Raw genomic sequence first — 16,887 nt, 5'->3', positions numbered from 1 at the left:
ACTACCACTTCCTTTCATCTCATTCCCTTAGGTCTGAAGTTTGGCTTATGATTTGTTCAACAGATCACTCAAAGGGCAATGGAAAGGGACAAACATGTAAATAGATGATAAGACTAGCAAGGTATTATGCATAAGAAGTAGTGTCAACAATATTCTCAAAGATATAGAATAGAAAAGGGATAGCAAGAATAAGAAGTAACTAAAGGACAGCTTCTGTGTCTCACTAGTCTCTCTATAATACAGAGATCTAATAAAAAATTCCCAACATATGGCAAAGACTTCTTATAAGAAAATATTGAAAATATTAACAAGAACCACAGAAGGGAATGAGCACATTGTTTTTTTTTTGTTTGTTTGTTTGTTTTTAAATAGCCTTTTATTTGCAGGATATATGCATGGGTAACTTTACAGCATTAACAATTGCCAAACCTCTTGTTCCAATTTTTCACCTCTTACCCCCCCACCCCCTCCCCTAGATGGCAGGATGACCAGTAGATGTTAAATATATTAAAATATAAATTAGATACACAATAAGTATACATGACCAAAACGTTATTTTGCTGTACAAAAAGAATCAGACTCTGAAATATTGTACAATTAGCTTGTGAAGGGAAATCAAAAATGCAGGTGGGCATAAATATAGGGATTGGGAATTCAATGTAATGGTTTTTAGTCATCTCCCAGAGTTCTTTTTCTGGGCATAGCTGGTTCAGTTCATTACTGCGAATGAGCACATTGTTGAGGGAGCCAATAAAAGAAGTATTTGCATTCAATCTCTTATTGACATTCTTTTCTATTTGAATGTATGCTAACTTTTGCATTTAAATGTAAGTATCAGAAAATCAGTATATCACTGACTAACCCATGTATCTAAACATATAGTATACTAACATATACTTAATAATCATAGATGATGCTCAAAATTCAGTTTTAGTATTTCTTTGTTCCTTAGTATTTCAAAAGTTCCATGAAGGATAATTTTGAATTATTTTGCAATTTTTCTATGAAAAATGAAATCAAAGATCTCACTACCATCTATCATTCAAGGGGAAGAAAATACTTGTAAAAGAGGCCATATATTAGCACCTTTTTATTTTGGCTAAATTCTATCCCCAGCTAACACTAACACATTTTTTTTTCTTCTCAGTGAAGTCTGCTCTAATTTTGTTTCTCCAGGGCTACCATAGGTAATTGGGGAAATGTTAAACATTTATTTTATTTCATTATCAACATTAATATAAAATAATCCCAAGTCTCATATTATATAAAGTGTTCTGAAAAAGTGCTAGATCAAATGTTTTTCCAATACTAGATTTATCTCAATATCCAGTGACTCCCTCTTTCTTAATAACAATAACCCCCGTCCCAAAAAAAAAAAAAAAAGCACACAAGCAAGAAAAAAAAAAAAAAAACACTCTCTTTGGAATAACCAAAATGTCTTTTTTTAAATGAGATGTTTCTTTCTTCATAGTGATCTGACATATATTCTTAAGATCTTGACGTAGAAGTAGAAGATAAGGAAAATCCTCTCTTTGGAGAGACTAAAAATTACTCAACTTCACTATACTGTACTTCTGGTAAAGAAGCAAAGTACAGAGAGTTAAGTAATAATATATAGTGGAAATGGAGAATGCTTAAATGAAAGGCAAAAGAACACATGTTAAATCTCCCATAAAACATGTATTTGAGATAAAAAATATATCTTAGTTTTTACTCTGATTTCATTACACGATTAAACTTTTCTAAGCCTCATTCTAAAGAATTAAGCTTGAGGAAAGAGTGTGGCTTTGAAAAGCCACGTGCTACTCCATAAAAAACAGCTCATTTTGAAACTCTGTTCAGATAATCTTTTGATTAAACATATAATAATCAGGCCAATTTAGAGCCTAAAATCTCAAATATGCTAATTACATTACAATATGCTAGCACTTGACTAAATATAACAAAAAATAAATCTCAGAGAAAAATAAGAAAAAGGAATAGACAAGTTCAATATAAGGTAAATCAAGGTTCCATTTTCTACATCTATTTATGTCTTCTTACTAAACATTTAATCCAATCAGAACAATTATTCCTTCAAATCAATGAAAATAAATGAGTATCACCAATATATGAGGCATTATAGATACAAAGTTGATAAAAACTGTTCTTATCCTCAAGGATCTCTGGATCTTAATGAGGGAAATGAGACATGCAATAACAGCTTTTATTTATATGATAATTTCAATTAACAGCCAGTTTCCCATCATCAATCTATGTTAAGTATTATCATCACCATTTTATAAATGAGGAAACCAAGGTTAAGTGTAAGCAGCTGAACCTATTATAAAGTTTTATCTATGTATAACCAAAATACAGAATGATATGGAATAAGCACCATAAGTGAAAAGTTATAAGAATTCAGAAGTGAATGGCCTCATTTCTAACAGGTAGAGTCAAGTAAACTTTATGGAGAACGTAACATTTCCCCCTGAACCTTGAAGTATAGGCAGAATTTTAGAAGAAAAAGATAGAAAAGGCATTCTAGATAAAGAGTATAAGTCAAAAAAAAAAAAAAAAAAAGATATGAAAAGACAGGGCCATAGTTGGAATATGAGGTTAAATTATAGAGAACCTTCAATGTCAAATTATTTGTAATTTATGTGGTAGTCAATGATGAAATGCGCAATGTTTTAAAGAAGGAAACTTTATAATCAGCAATGTGAGTCAAGGAAATCATCTGGAAGCAGTGTGAAGTTTAAACTGAAGAAAAGTCAACAAGCGGAATGTTAATTTGCAAAAGCTCAAGAGATGATAAAAACCTAAAACAGGAGAGGGCAGTACAAATCAAGCAATCAAACATATTAAGTGACTACTATGACCCTAGCATTGTGCTAGGTACAACACAAAGACAAAAGTCAAACTATTCTTACCCTCAAGTAGCTTATATGCTATGAGGGGATTAAATAGGTCAACATATGCATAAATAAAAGATGTGTGAATCAAGCAAGAAAAAGGCATTTATCAAATGCCTACCATGTATCCAGAATGATGCTAGGTACAGGAATATAAAGTTAAAAAATAAGATTGTCACTGTCGTCAGAGAGTTGACATCCTACAGTTAAGTTCAGATAAGTAAATACAGTATCTATACAAAATAAATATAAAATTATGGGAGGGGATACAAAGAAAAAGGATTCAGCAAAGACCTCTTGAAGGAAAAGCAAGTACTAAGATTCCAAGTGGCAGAAGAACATTCTAGGAATAATACAACAGCGTATATAAATAGGTAAAGAGGAGGATGTAATGTGATGACTTGAGAAAAGCAAATAAAACAGTTTGCTTATGTATTCTATAGGTTTAAAGTCCACATTTTCTCCAAATGATTGTCGAAGGCGTGTTTTCAAATTTCTTAACCATCCTGCTCTCCTTTTGCTCTCCTTTCTGAAATAAAGAACCCATAACAAAACAGTATAAATATAACTTGGTTATATAGCAAAGGACAGTCATCTCTCTAGTTGGAAATTACAGACCAGAGAATGAGAGTGAGAAATGCTCGAGATATAGTATTGGGAATGTGATAGAAGAAACTGAGCAACCTGGCATTGTGTTAAATCACTGTTTTCAGGATGATAAGAAAATATTTTAATAATATGTAACAGACATGTTTTTTCCAATGGAATAAAATATCTCCTTTCTGGACAGAGAAGTCAAAGCATTTGGTTTGCTACATTGTTACATAGGATGTGGGGGGGATCACCAACATTTTGTCAGCAATAAGGTTTCCTAAACAAATCTAAAACAGCAAAATAACTAGAATGGGCTTAGTTAAGAATGCCCAGGTTGATGAATTCCAAATAGGAAGATTTTTTCTGAGGTACAAATGATATTGTGAGTTGAAGGCTTCCTGAACAAATCTGAGATATCAGAACAGCTAAAATGAGCTTAGTTTAAGATGCCCAGTTAGATGAATTCTAAGTAGGAAGAAGGTTTTTACAGGTACAAATGAACACCACTGTGATTTGAGGACTAAAAGTCAGTCTCCTGAAGGGCTAAAAGGCTCCATCCCCATGCAGAGAGGATCACATGAATTCAACTAAGTATTAACTATCAAGTTCAGGTACCAGATAATTAGATGAGGTAGATTTTTTTTTTAATATAAATAGCTTTGATTAGTTTTATCATAAGATATTTTAATTGATTCTTTCTTTTCCTTTACAAAATAAATATTTTTGATTAAATCCAAGGTAACCGATTATGACAAAGAGACATTAGATCCTAAAATCAGATTTCAAGTTAACAGAAGAAAGGGGAAAGGAACTGGGGATTTAATGCAACAGAATTGGAAACCCTGGAAACCCTACAGGACTAAAGAGCAAGAAAGTATCAGACCAGGAGTGATGCTTTGAAATTACTAAGAGAGGAAGCCCTAAGCTCAAGAGCAAAGTCAAGGGACTGATTTTCAAGGAGTTATTGCCCAAGAAACTGGTACAGTTAAGCAATACCTGAATCCCAGTTAGATCTTTTACAGAGAGTAATTCAACAATTCTACATTTATTAAATACTTACTATATCCCACAAACTGTGCTTGGCTCTAGAGTATTCCTCATAGAGGGAATAATTAAGATTTCAGAAGTAAGATTACTAAGGGAGAGAGTATAAAGAAAGGAGAACTATACAGTTGAAACTAGAGGTAAGAAAACATTTTTTTCTCTCAAATATATTTCAAAAAGGAAGAGGAAAATGAGAAAAAAGAAAATAAAAATTTGCCAGTTTCAATCAACAGTAAATGGGAAATGCATTTTTATGAAAGAAACAAGAAACCAGTTTCTTTTAGAAATTAGCAAGAACACCAAGCCACTGTCTTTTTCACAAGTTAGCTTGAAAAGTGGCTAACTCGATTTAAAAAAAAAAAAAAAGAAAGAAAGAAAGAAAAAGAAAGAACTTAATAAGAAGTGTAATGAGTATCTAGTTTTTGAAATTCACTCCAGGAGAAAAGTTAAATATAATCAATAAAAAGCAGAGAAAGGGTCTTGGATTCCTTCACAATTTTAAATTCTTCATAATTTAAATTTCTAAATTCTAGATCTCACAAGTATGTACTAGTAGATAAGAACTGTAAAATGCTTATACATGAGCATGCATATGATTGATATTATCAATATATACAAAATTTCCTTGATTTTCCCACTTCTATATAGCAGTTCAGAAAACCAATATAATCATGAAAGCTACCACATCATAGTTTCTTTTCAACCAGAAAAGGCCAGATTTCCCTTTCTATTATCTATCAATCTCCTAATCTTAGAAAAAAATGTTAAATTTTCCAGAAAAAGGAAAATTTACCAACTGTTTAAATAAATTTGATCTGAAATGTGTTTTTCAGATTCTACAATTCCTGAAATACAGAACAGTCAGATATTAGGAGATAGGAAGATACTTATTTCAGCTTTCAAATTTGCATATTACTGACTTTGGACTATATTTGGAAGATAGGACATAGCTTAAGGGTAAGTGGGAAAATTAACCACCCACCAAGGTAACAGACCTATCTAGACTAATGTTGTTTCTTCTAAAGATTAGTTTCTTTAAAATGTACTGTTTTGAAGTTTTCAAATTGAGTGGAAATTTTTAGAGAATTTTATGACATGTAAGACAAATTGTTTTAAGTCAAGAAAATGAAAATGGCTGTTAAGGGAGCCTCTGCAATAGCTTTTTAAGGTCATAAAAGGAAAAAAGTAACTAATGCAATATGAAGTCTTCAACTACTAGAAATGGCTGTTCCAACCTAAACCAGTTTATCACAGTGATGAGACATAGCATAAAAAGAAGACAAAAATCTGTCCACATCATGTGGGAAGCCACAAGATGAATATGTTGCACTTTCTTTCAGAAACAAGAAAATGAAAGAATATAGAGAACATAGCCTATCCCTGCACCTAGGCTGTTAGTCTCTAATAACTACAAGCTGCCAAATCACTGCCACATGAAAGCCCAGACTCCCTCTCCCTTGCCATGCAGGGCAGACAAAAGAAAGAGGCTGCAGGAGCACAGAAACAAAATGGCACAAATCAGGCTGAAAAGTTCAAGGCTGAAGGTGCTGCATCAGCTTACCATATGTCTCCGATCTACTCTCCTCTGAACTAGACTTTGTCTTCTTGGAGGAGCTGTCTGCACAAAAGCGGGAGAAAAGGAGAAAGATATAGAAAATATGGAGACTGACGTAAGGAGAAAAACTTCATGAAAAAAGAATGAATCGTGATCAAATTAAATCGTGCAAAACATAAACAAGGTGTGAACACCACAGGTGACAGCACTTAGAACAAGCCATGAACAACACATTCTAAAGATTTATCATAGAAAAGACAATTAAAAACACATTTATTCATACAATGACACATGGATAGAGAAATTCTTTAGAATAGAGTTCTAATAACTATACAGACAGAGAAAAAGTTTAATATCTTTAATATAGATCAACTTCCCTAAATCTGTCTTTGGAGACAACAATTCAACAGATCAACAATATGCAATAAATCAATGTAATAAAACCATCAAGTTTTTTTTTGGAGTGAAAGAAACTTGTAGCCCCTAAAGAGTAACTCCTGGTACTGTATGAAAAGCTTTTGGGTCCCATGATCTCAAATTTATATGAGAAACATAAAATATTCTCTGTCAAACTGAGATCCAGCGTGTAAACACATTATATACGCCTTACATCCAAATCTCCTAAATTGGCCACAATGAATATTTATTTCTATCTTTCCTATCCAAGAAGGTAGGGAATTATAAACATTGTTATTAACTTCTCATAGATTTCCTTTTCTATGTTGGATAAGACTAAAATCTATAAGTTTACTTAAAACAATTTAGTCCTCCCAAAAGGAAAAAATAGCTTGTTTTAAAAAAAAGTTGCTGTGAGCCATCTTATATTAAAACATAAACTATGTTTATTTTCCTTTAAAAATAGATTTCTCTTCACAAGTCTTAGACAAGCAGCATACTTTCTTTGCCTCATTTTATCACAAAATCCCATAGAACCACACAACTGAACATTATACCATAGGGGCACACACACATGAACAAACATGAATTTCAAAGGTCATAAAAGAATCAGACAGTTTTATAAACTATGTTTAAATGGATTTATGTATAGATAGAATTAAAAAGAAGGAAGGAAGGGCTCTATGAGTGTGGGTATGTGTGTGTATTACAACAGTGAGTTTACCTTTTGAAAGATTCTGAATGCCCAAAAACAAAAGAAGATCATGCAATACTATTTACATAAAGTCATATGCATTCATAGCCAAAAATCTACATGCATAATGAATGTTTCAGGAAGGGACTCAAAATATTACTAAGGTTTCATGTCAGATGTTGATATGTATTTTAAACTTACCACAACCAAGACAAGAAAAAAATATCCATTATTCACTTGTTTTTATAAAATTAGATCAATTATTTATTTTGATTTTATCTTTTGCTAATTCAGTACGATATTTTGAAAAATTACATAAATTTTCCATTGTTATACTTTTGCAGCATTTATGCCATATTTTGAGCACATGTGCTATAAGTCAATGACAAGAAATATAACAACTATTTATATTGTTACTGTGAGGAAAAAATGATTTGTAAATTTTATATAAATGGGGGTAAGAAGCAGGGACTATATATATTTTCCCAAAGTTTTTATTCCACAGCTAAAAGTCATTATATGACTGAATGCTACAGACTATTTAAGCAATTTTATGTCAATCTCTTCTAAACTATCCACTTTTACAATGAAGATGGATGGTTGTTACCTGTGGGGTCAAAGTCATGTGATGTACTGCGTTCAACTTTCTGCTTCTTGTCTGTTGGAGACTCTCGGGTCAAAATACTTGCATGCCTAAGTTTAAAATAGATAATAAAGAGGTTGGTAAGTAAATAAACAGATAGATGGATAGATATTTAAACAAAATAACTTCATGTCAATTTCAGAATCACTAGGATAGAAACTGCCAAAAAACAACAACAACAACAAAAAAACCCAAACCCTAAAATCTATGTAAGTTTTACAATAGGAACAAAGAAAAAGAAAGTATATTTCTCTTTTGTCCTATATCTAATCTATCTGTTCTACTTTTTTTCCTTATTCTGTTAAGAAGCTTAAAACTTTAGTCTCTCTAACATGCAATATGTATGCTTCTTCAATAATCAGATATATGTGTAAACATTTAAAATGCCATTTTCTTTTTATAGTTCAAATTTGTATTTATATAAAGGTTTGTTCAAAAACTTAGTGGGTTCTTTAAAGAAACTTTAAGTTGTAAAAGTTATTTCTACATATAAATTATTAATAATTAATTTTCATTGTCTTTTTTGTCCATGTGTTCTAAACTATAGATAATCAGTCAGGAAGCCAAGGTAACTAATAATATTAGGCAAATTATACCTCTACCTATTCTAAATGGGGGGGGGGGGGGGGGGAAAGAGAGGGAGAAAAGCTATTATATTTTCTATAAAATTTAAAGTAATTTTAAGATAATTATGTTAAGATTAGAGAATAATTGCTGAAGACAAAATGCTGGAAAAAGGACAGCTAGTTATTTTATCCCTGTATGCATTTCACATGTAAATACTGCATATCTAAATTTAAAATTTAATTCTGTGCAAAGTTAAAATTCCTAAAACATCTAAAAATTGATTCAGATTCTTGTGATATATCAGCATGCCAAAACTCATTTTTTAAAATGAGGGCCAACTACAGTCACAGACATGATTAAAAAAAAAAAACCCCCAAAAAAACCTTAAACTAGCAATATACTTCCACTATTGCATCCAAGCTAATTCATTTCTTAAAATAGAAAGACTGGAAAATGAACTATGTTCATGGATTGCAACCCTAAATACCATTTAACACCAATGGTTATTGGACAATAACCAATATTTTTAAATTTACTGCAAAAATATTATTAATGTTATTCTGTAAAAAGTAAAGTAAGATACATTAAGTACCTTTTACAATTGTAAAATATTCTGATATTTTGGAGGTTTTAAAAAATGAATCTTTTTCTGCAATTCACTTTTTCAGTCCTAATAAGATTAAGTAAAAACTTGACCTGTGATGTTTTATACTAAATTCAAAATATCTAACTAACTCTTAAAATGTAATGACTGAGAAACTTGAAAGATTACTGTACTGAACAACTTACCTTATAGGTTTTTTGAGGGGAAACCTGAAACAAAGAAAAAAAAGTTAACAATGAAATAACTTCTTCTAATACTATATCAAATAGCCTAAACTGGAAGTTTGTTTCCGTCCAAACATATGATTGGTACGGGGAAACTCCAACTATGAAAAATACCTTCACCAATGCAAATGAGCAATTCTTCTCAGAGCCTTAGAAAGCTGTCCATAGCAATGTGGAATTTTAGTGACAAGTCAAAAAGAAGTATCAATGAAAAAAGTTTAAGGAAGCTTTGATCTAGATCATGTGTATTATCTCCATTAAGGGGTAACATTACTCTATAAAACAGCCTCTTATGCTTAAAGATTACATTGATTTCCCTTATAGTAAATAGAAATGTATCTCTCTACAACTCTCATTTCTGGTTCTGTTCTCTAAGGCTATGCACAACAAGTTTAATTCCTCTTTTATATTTATTTTGTAGTCCTTCAAAAAACTAAAGACAGTTTCCATGTCCTGGTTCTTGAAGCAACTCTCCTCTTTGCCAAACTAAACATACCCAGTTCCTCTAATCAATTCTCAAAGAGCCACATTCTCCAGTTGCCTTACCGTCCTGGTTCCCATCCTCTGGGTATATCCCAGAGCTTGTTATTGTTCTGTGAACACAGTATTCTTTAGGGTGGAGTATTAACAATAGTAACCACTATCCTTATGTTTAAATTTCTTATCTACACACACACACTCACACTCACTCACACTCACACTCACACTCACACACACACACACTCTCTCTCTCTCTCTCTCTCTCTCTCTCTCTCTCTCTCTCTCTCTCTCTCTCTTTCCCTCTCTCATTTGCAAAAGCAGTTTATATACATTTTCCATTTTCTCCTTAAACCATAAGATGATAGTTCTTTGGTTGACTAACAGGAATCTCATTACTATTAAGTAGCAAAGCCTGTAAAATAATCTAGGTCTCTCTTGATTTCCTGGCAGCATTTTGTTCCAACATACTACACTGCCATTAAGACTAGTGCTTCCCTCATAATAAACACTATTGCTTCTATTAATAAAAATGAATATCCAATTAGCTTACTTTTTCTGCTATGTCATATTTATTATACTGATCTTCCAGTTCACTAAAACTCCCTTCCATGTTGTTTCTAGTCACTACTGAATCCTTATTAAATTTAATTTAATCAATTTTAACCTATTTGCTGAACCATAAATTGCTGAAACCCTTATAAGTTCTCCAATAACTAATAATTCTCTAAAAACTATAGATCACCAAATAAATGTCTTCCTTCTCATGTACTGAAAATTCCAGTCTTATTCTCAACCATCAAAAATGGTTAACCTAGTAAAGAACACCCCAAAATAATGATGATCACTACTGACATAAAGTTGTATACATTTTCTCATTTGTATTCAACTCATAGAAGAGTACTTTTTCCCATTTTGCTGATAAGGAAACTGAGGTTTCATAGGTTAAAAGATCTGCCAAGTTCACATAATAACTTGGAAGACCTAGGATTCCAAGTCCTAAATTAAATTCCAATCCTTTTCTCATCATATAATATGCTACTTCTCCCGAGTGCATAGGCTTAACCAGTGTACTGGGGCAGTTTATAATATGATCAAAAAGCATCAACTTTTTCCCTTTATGTAAATTAAATTATTTTTCTCCATATGCTGACTTTTTGTCATTTCTATTTTTAATTACTAAGATCCTAATACTTCATAATGGCACTATATTACCTTCCTGAAAACTCCTAAAAGTTTTTTCTCAATCACTTATTTCTCTTTTTTTTTTTTTTTGTCTTGGCTGATAGATACCCAGGTATTTTATTTTGTCTATAGTTATTTTATTTTATTTTATTTTTATTTTTTATTTAATAGCCTTTTATTTACAGGATACATACATGGGTAACTTTACAGCATTAACAATTGCCAAACCTCTTGTTCCAATTTTTCACCTCTTACCCCCCCACCCCCTCCCCTAGATGGCAGGATGACCAGTAGATGTTAAATATATTAAAATATAAATTAGATACACAATAAGTATACATGACCAAAACGTTATTTTGCTGTACAAAAAGAATCAGACTCTGAAATTCAATCACTTATTTCTCAAAGAATTTCTTAACCAATTAGGGTGGGCAGTCCACTTAAGACTTTTAAATTAAATTATGAAAAAAAAATCTTAAAAAAATTAAGTTATGATTTTTGATCATAAGGATATCAGATCAGAAAGGATATAAAAAAATTTAAAAATAAATGTCATTAATTCTATTATCTTTAATTATTTCAAAAATATAAATACTCCTTTTTATAAACCCACTGATTAAAAAAATATCATCTGTTACATTTTGATCAATCTCATCATTCTTATTAGTGTACAGCTTTAAACAAATCATCTAATTTTTGTTATTGGGAGAAAATAGAAATGTACTGCCATTTTTGGTTCTACAAACTAAACTTCTTAATTTGAAGAGATGATTTTCTTGAAGTAAAAAATGAATATATTGACAGTCAAAATGAAGACTCACTTGAGCTCTCCCAAATATCTCACCAATCAACTTTAAAATAACTCCTCAAATCAAATTCTGGAGCAGCAGAACCAACAAGGATGAAACAATATTGTGGAGCAGGAAAATAGAGGCAGTCAAAGGGAAAGGTCTTTCTCAGCAGGATGATGGCTGGACCTGGAGTCCAGTCACATTAGAGAGGGAGTGGTTGGAGTCACTAGCCTCACTAGCTTCCATAGTCTCTGTGGAAGCATTTCCTCAATGGCAATAGCAGCTTCAAGACCTCTCAACACACATATTGTAAGGAGGTCTGACAACTGGTGAGAAGGAGATTGTAGGGGACCCTCTGATGGCACTTGGTGCAGGATCCTATCACATTGCCCATATTCAGTTCTAGGTCGAAGTCCCAGAAGCATTAGAACGAACACTGGTGTTTTCAGCCCAGTGGGGCAGGGTTCAGAGCAGAGAAAAATACTTATGGTCAATTACAGACCAAAGTATAGGCCTAGAGGGCAGTGACCACACCTCTTCTCAAATTATACCATCTTAGAAGAACTGAAAACCCACAGACCCCACAGAGCTAGCTCTAAAAATAGCAGCAAAAAAGGTCTGAAGCTTGAGACACTGTTCCCTCCATTCCAAATGAAAGCCCAACTTCAACTAAAGTTATAAGTCAAGAAACAGACTTAAGAAAATGAGCAAACAATGAAAGAAATTGACCCTAGAAAGCTACTATGGTGGCAAGAAGGTCAAGACACAAACTCAGAAGACGACAACAAAGTCAAAACTGCTACATCCCAAGCCTCAATAGAACAAAACAAAACAGTGAATTGGTCACAGATCCATCGAGAATTCCTGGAAGTGCCCAAAAAGATTTTAGAAATCAAAAAAGAAAGAAAGAGGAAAAGCTGGGAAAAGAAATAACAGTGACACAAGAAAATCGTGAAAACAGAGTCAACAGCTTGGTAAAACGGCCATAAAAAATATACTAAAGAAAATTAACACTTTAAAAAAGACAAAAGAATGCAGACAAGATTAGAAGGGAAGCAATAAACTAGGAAACATTTTTACATTTACATTTACATTTAAGGGTTCTGATAAAGGCCTCACTTCTAAAATGTATAGAGAAATGATTCAAATATAAGAATTCAAGCCTTTCCTCAATTGATAAATGGTCAAAGGATATGAATTTTCAGATGAAGAAATTAAAATCATTTCTAGTCATATGAAAAGGTGCTCTAAATCACTACTGATCAGAGAAATGTAAATTAAGACAACTCTGAGATACCACTACACACCTCTCAGATTGAGTAAGATGACAGGAAAAGATGACAAATGTTGGAGGAGATGTGGGAAAACTGAGACACTAATACACACTGTTGGTGGGATTCTGGAGAGCCAATTTGGAACTATGTTCAAAAAGTTATCAAACTGACCATACTGTCTGATCCAGCAATGTTTCTACTGGGCTTATATCCAAAGGAGGGAAAGGGTCCCACTTGTACAAAAATGTTTGTGGCAGCCCTTTTTGCAGTGGCAAGAAACTGGAAACTGATGGATGCCCATCAATTGGAGGATGGCTGAGTAAGTTATGGTATACAAATGTTATAGAGTATTATTATTCTATAAGAAATGATCAGCAGAATGATTTTAAAGAGGCCTAGAGAGATTTACATGAACTGATGCTGAGTGAAATGAGAAGAACCAGGACATCATTGTATCTGGCAACATCAATATTATACAACAATCAATTCTGATGAATGTGACTCTTTTCAACAATGAGATGATTGAGGCCAGTTCCAATGATTTTGTAATGAAGAGAGCCATTTACAACCAGAGAGAGGACTGTGGGGACTAAGTATGGATTACAACATAGCATTTTTCACTTTTTTTGTTATTGTTTGCTTGCATTTTATTTTCTTTCTAATTTTTTCCCTTTATGATCTGATTTTTCTTGTGCAGCAAGGTAATTGTATAAATGTGCTTACATATACTGAATTTAACATATATTTTAACATGTATAATATATATTAGATTACTTGCTATGTAGGAGTGGTGGTGGGAGGGAAAGAAGGGAAAATTTGGAACACAAGATTTTGCAAGGGTCAATGTTGAAAAATTATTTGTGCATTTGTTTTTAAAATAAAAGGCTTTAATTTAAATAAAGATAAAGAAATGGTCAAATGATATAAGAGGTATAAAACTCTACTGAAGAATTCGTTAAAAAGCAGAATTGGCTGTGACTAAAGTTGAAAAGAGAATTTGCTTTCAATACAAGACTCATAGGAAGCACTAAAAAGGTAAACAGGAAAAAGAAATCATAAGGGATTCAATAAAATTTAAAACTGTATACATTCCTACACTGGAAGATACTTGTAACTCTTTTTTTCTTTACTCTATATCAGTCTTTTTTTTCCCCCAACATTTTTTATTTATTTTTCTGCTTATACATGTATATTAACTTTTTAAATACACATTTCTTTATGAATCATGTTGAGAGAGAAAAATCAGATCAAAAGGGGAAAAAAACAGATGAAAGGAAAAAGAAAAAAGGAAAAAAAATGAATATAGCATGTGTTGATTTACATTCAATCTCCATAGTTCTCTTTCTGGATGCAGATAGCATTTCTATTCAAAGTTTATTGAGATCACTGAATCACTGAGAAAAACCAAGTCTTTAATTGTTGGAACATTTCACAATTTTGCTGTTATTGTATATAATTATTTCTGGTTTTGCTTGTTTCACTCACCATCAGTTCATGTAAATTTTTCCAGGCCTTTCTAAAATCAACTTGTTCATTGTTTTGTTTTGTTTTTTTAATAAAATAATAATAATATTCTATTACCTTCATATACCACATCTTATTCAACTATTCCCCAACTGATGGGCATCTACCCATTTTTCAATTCTTTGCCAGTACCAAATGCTCTTGATGACTACTGCCTAATAATATAGCTTTAGGTTTGGTACTACGGTAGAATTGAATGAATTTTTTCATAAAAGAGACACAAAAGAGCTTTTACAGTGGTTGAAAAGAGGAATGATTGGCAGGTAATGCTTGAACTTTACTCATCCAAATTGGTTCAAATAGAAGGGGAGGGGCTAAGAGAAGGAAAGAGTGATAGAAGAGAAAGCAGATTAAGAGAGGCAGTGATCAGAAGGAAAATATACTTTTGAGGGAAATCAGGGTAAGAGGAAAAACAGAGAAGGAATGAGGGAATGGCATAAGGGAAATACACAGTAATCATAACTGTGATATGAATAGGATAAACTCACGTACAGAAAAAGAACCATGAAAGCATCATAAATAGTAACAACAATATTACAGTGACCATTTGTAAATGACTTAGGTATTCGCAGCAATACAATGATCCAAGATAATTCCAAAAGATTCATAATGAAGAATGTTATCAACATCCAGAGAAAGGACTGATGAAGTCTGAATATAGATCAATGAATAGTTTTTCTTAACTTTATTTTGTTTGGGGTTTGGGGGGGAGGGGAGGTAGGAGGGAAAGAGTTTGTGTTTTCTTTTACAAAATGGCTATTATGGAAGTGCTTTGCATTACTGCCCATAAATAATCTATATTAAAACTGCTTGCTTTCTCAAAGAAGAGGAGAGATGGGAAGGAATTAGGAAGAGAATTTAAAATTCAAAATTAACCAAAACACACATTGAAAATTGTCTTTACATGTAGCTTAAAATAAATTTTTAAACCGCCAAAAAATTAAAAAATTAATCTGAATAATTTTTTAAAAACTAAATTTATCAAAAGATATTGATCTTAAGTACCTGATTCACAGTAAGTATTCATAAATAGTTGTTGAATGAATATTTATTTTTAAATGGTCACATGTCCTCTCACAATTCCTTCTAAATTCAAATAAAACAAGAACTTACCCATAAGTAGACAGTATGTCAAAAAAAAATTAAAATAAATTTGCATGTCACAGAATCACCTCCCAGATGAATAACCAATGTGGGTCAACATACTCTCTGTAACTCACACTTGCCTAGATTGCTAAGAATTTAAGTTACCTGCCCAGCATCACAGAGCAGGTATGTGTCAGAGGTACAACCTGTACCCAGATCCTCCTGGTTTTAAAGCTATTTCTCTCTCTACTAAATCACACTGCCTCTCTTTAAAGTAATATCAACTCTAAATTTCCATCATTCAATCAACAAGTACCTGTCTATGTATTTTAGTCACCTGTAATTTCATCAGTAATTGGAACTTTTATCATGGAACTTATTCTTTGATTACCAACTAGCAAGTTGCTGGTATAGAGAACTTCTTGGGGTATTAAAAAGTTAAGTGATTTACACATGAGCATACTATGAATTGATAGAACTTGAAGCCAGGGCTTCCTACCTATCCATAAATATGACAGCTAGAATTTAAATTTAAAAGTGTTTCATATAGATGAGCTTACTTGATCTTCACAACAGTTTTTTGAAAGCATATAAATAATATTGTGATTTCAACAATTAAATTGAGGCTTTAAAGAGAGATAATTGCCCATGTTACATATTTAGATTTAAAAAGTCAGGTTTTGAAAATTGAAGGTTGTATATATGGTTATGATAGAATACTACTGTGCTATCAGAAATGATGAGCAGGTGAAATTCAGAAAACTCCAGAAAGACTTATATGAACTGATGTAGAAGTGAGTAGAACCAAGAAAATCTGTACGTGGTAACAGTAACATTGTGTGATGATCAACTATGATCAACCTACCTCTTCTCTGTTTTTCCCCCTTTTGTTCAGATTTTTCTCTCTCAACATGATTCAAGAAAATTCCAAAAGACTCATGTTAGAAAATAATACCCACATCCAGAGAAAGAACTGATGGGAATCTGAATACAGATCAGAGTATACTATTTTCACTTTTTTGTGTTTTTTTCTCTTTTGTTCTGTTTCTTCTTTTACATGTCTAATGTAGAAATGTTTTACATGATTGCACATCAAACCTGTATCAGATTGTTTGCCGTCTTCAGGAGAGGGGAGGAGAGAAAAGGGAGAGAAAGAGGAGGAAGAGAAGGAGAAAATTTTGGAAGTCAAAATATTTCAAAAACAAATGTTGGAAATTGTCTTTACATATAAAGGAGAAAAAATACTATTAAACTTTTTAAAATATAATTTTTTTTAGAGTCAAGATTTGAACCTAGGTATCGAGCACAAGTCCAATGCTCGTTCTACTACCTCAC

The 16,887-nt window shown here is 32.2% G+C and overlaps 1 protein-coding gene across 2 annotated transcripts in view; it reads right to left on the bottom strand.

Moving 5' to 3' along the window:
- ARHGEF12 (Rho guanine nucleotide exchange factor 12) overlaps positions 1 to 16,887 on the bottom strand; it is a 164,226-nt gene that overhangs the window by 71,727 nt on the left and 75,612 nt on the right. Inside the window, exons 2-4 of one of the 2 annotated variants that reach the window (XM_031960156.1) lie at positions 9,177 to 9,200; positions 7,785 to 7,870; positions 6,094 to 6,150 (exon numbers count right to left, since the gene is read on the bottom strand). In XM_031960156.1, the coding sequence (XP_031816016.1) occupies positions 6,094 to 6,150; positions 7,785 to 7,870; positions 9,177 to 9,200 (167 nt within the window). The remainder of the gene's footprint in view (positions 1 to 6,093; positions 6,151 to 7,784; positions 7,871 to 9,176; positions 9,201 to 16,887) is intronic. The other variant, XM_031960157.1, reaches the window with a different exon arrangement.

Source organism: Sarcophilus harrisii, chromosome 3 (assembly GCF_902635505.1).
Source record: "Sarcophilus harrisii chromosome 3, mSarHar1.11, whole genome shotgun sequence".
NCBI classification, from domain to species: domain Eukaryota; kingdom Metazoa; phylum Chordata; class Mammalia; order Dasyuromorphia; family Dasyuridae; genus Sarcophilus; species Sarcophilus harrisii.
This window is presented reverse-complemented; position numbering and strand designations above follow the sequence as displayed.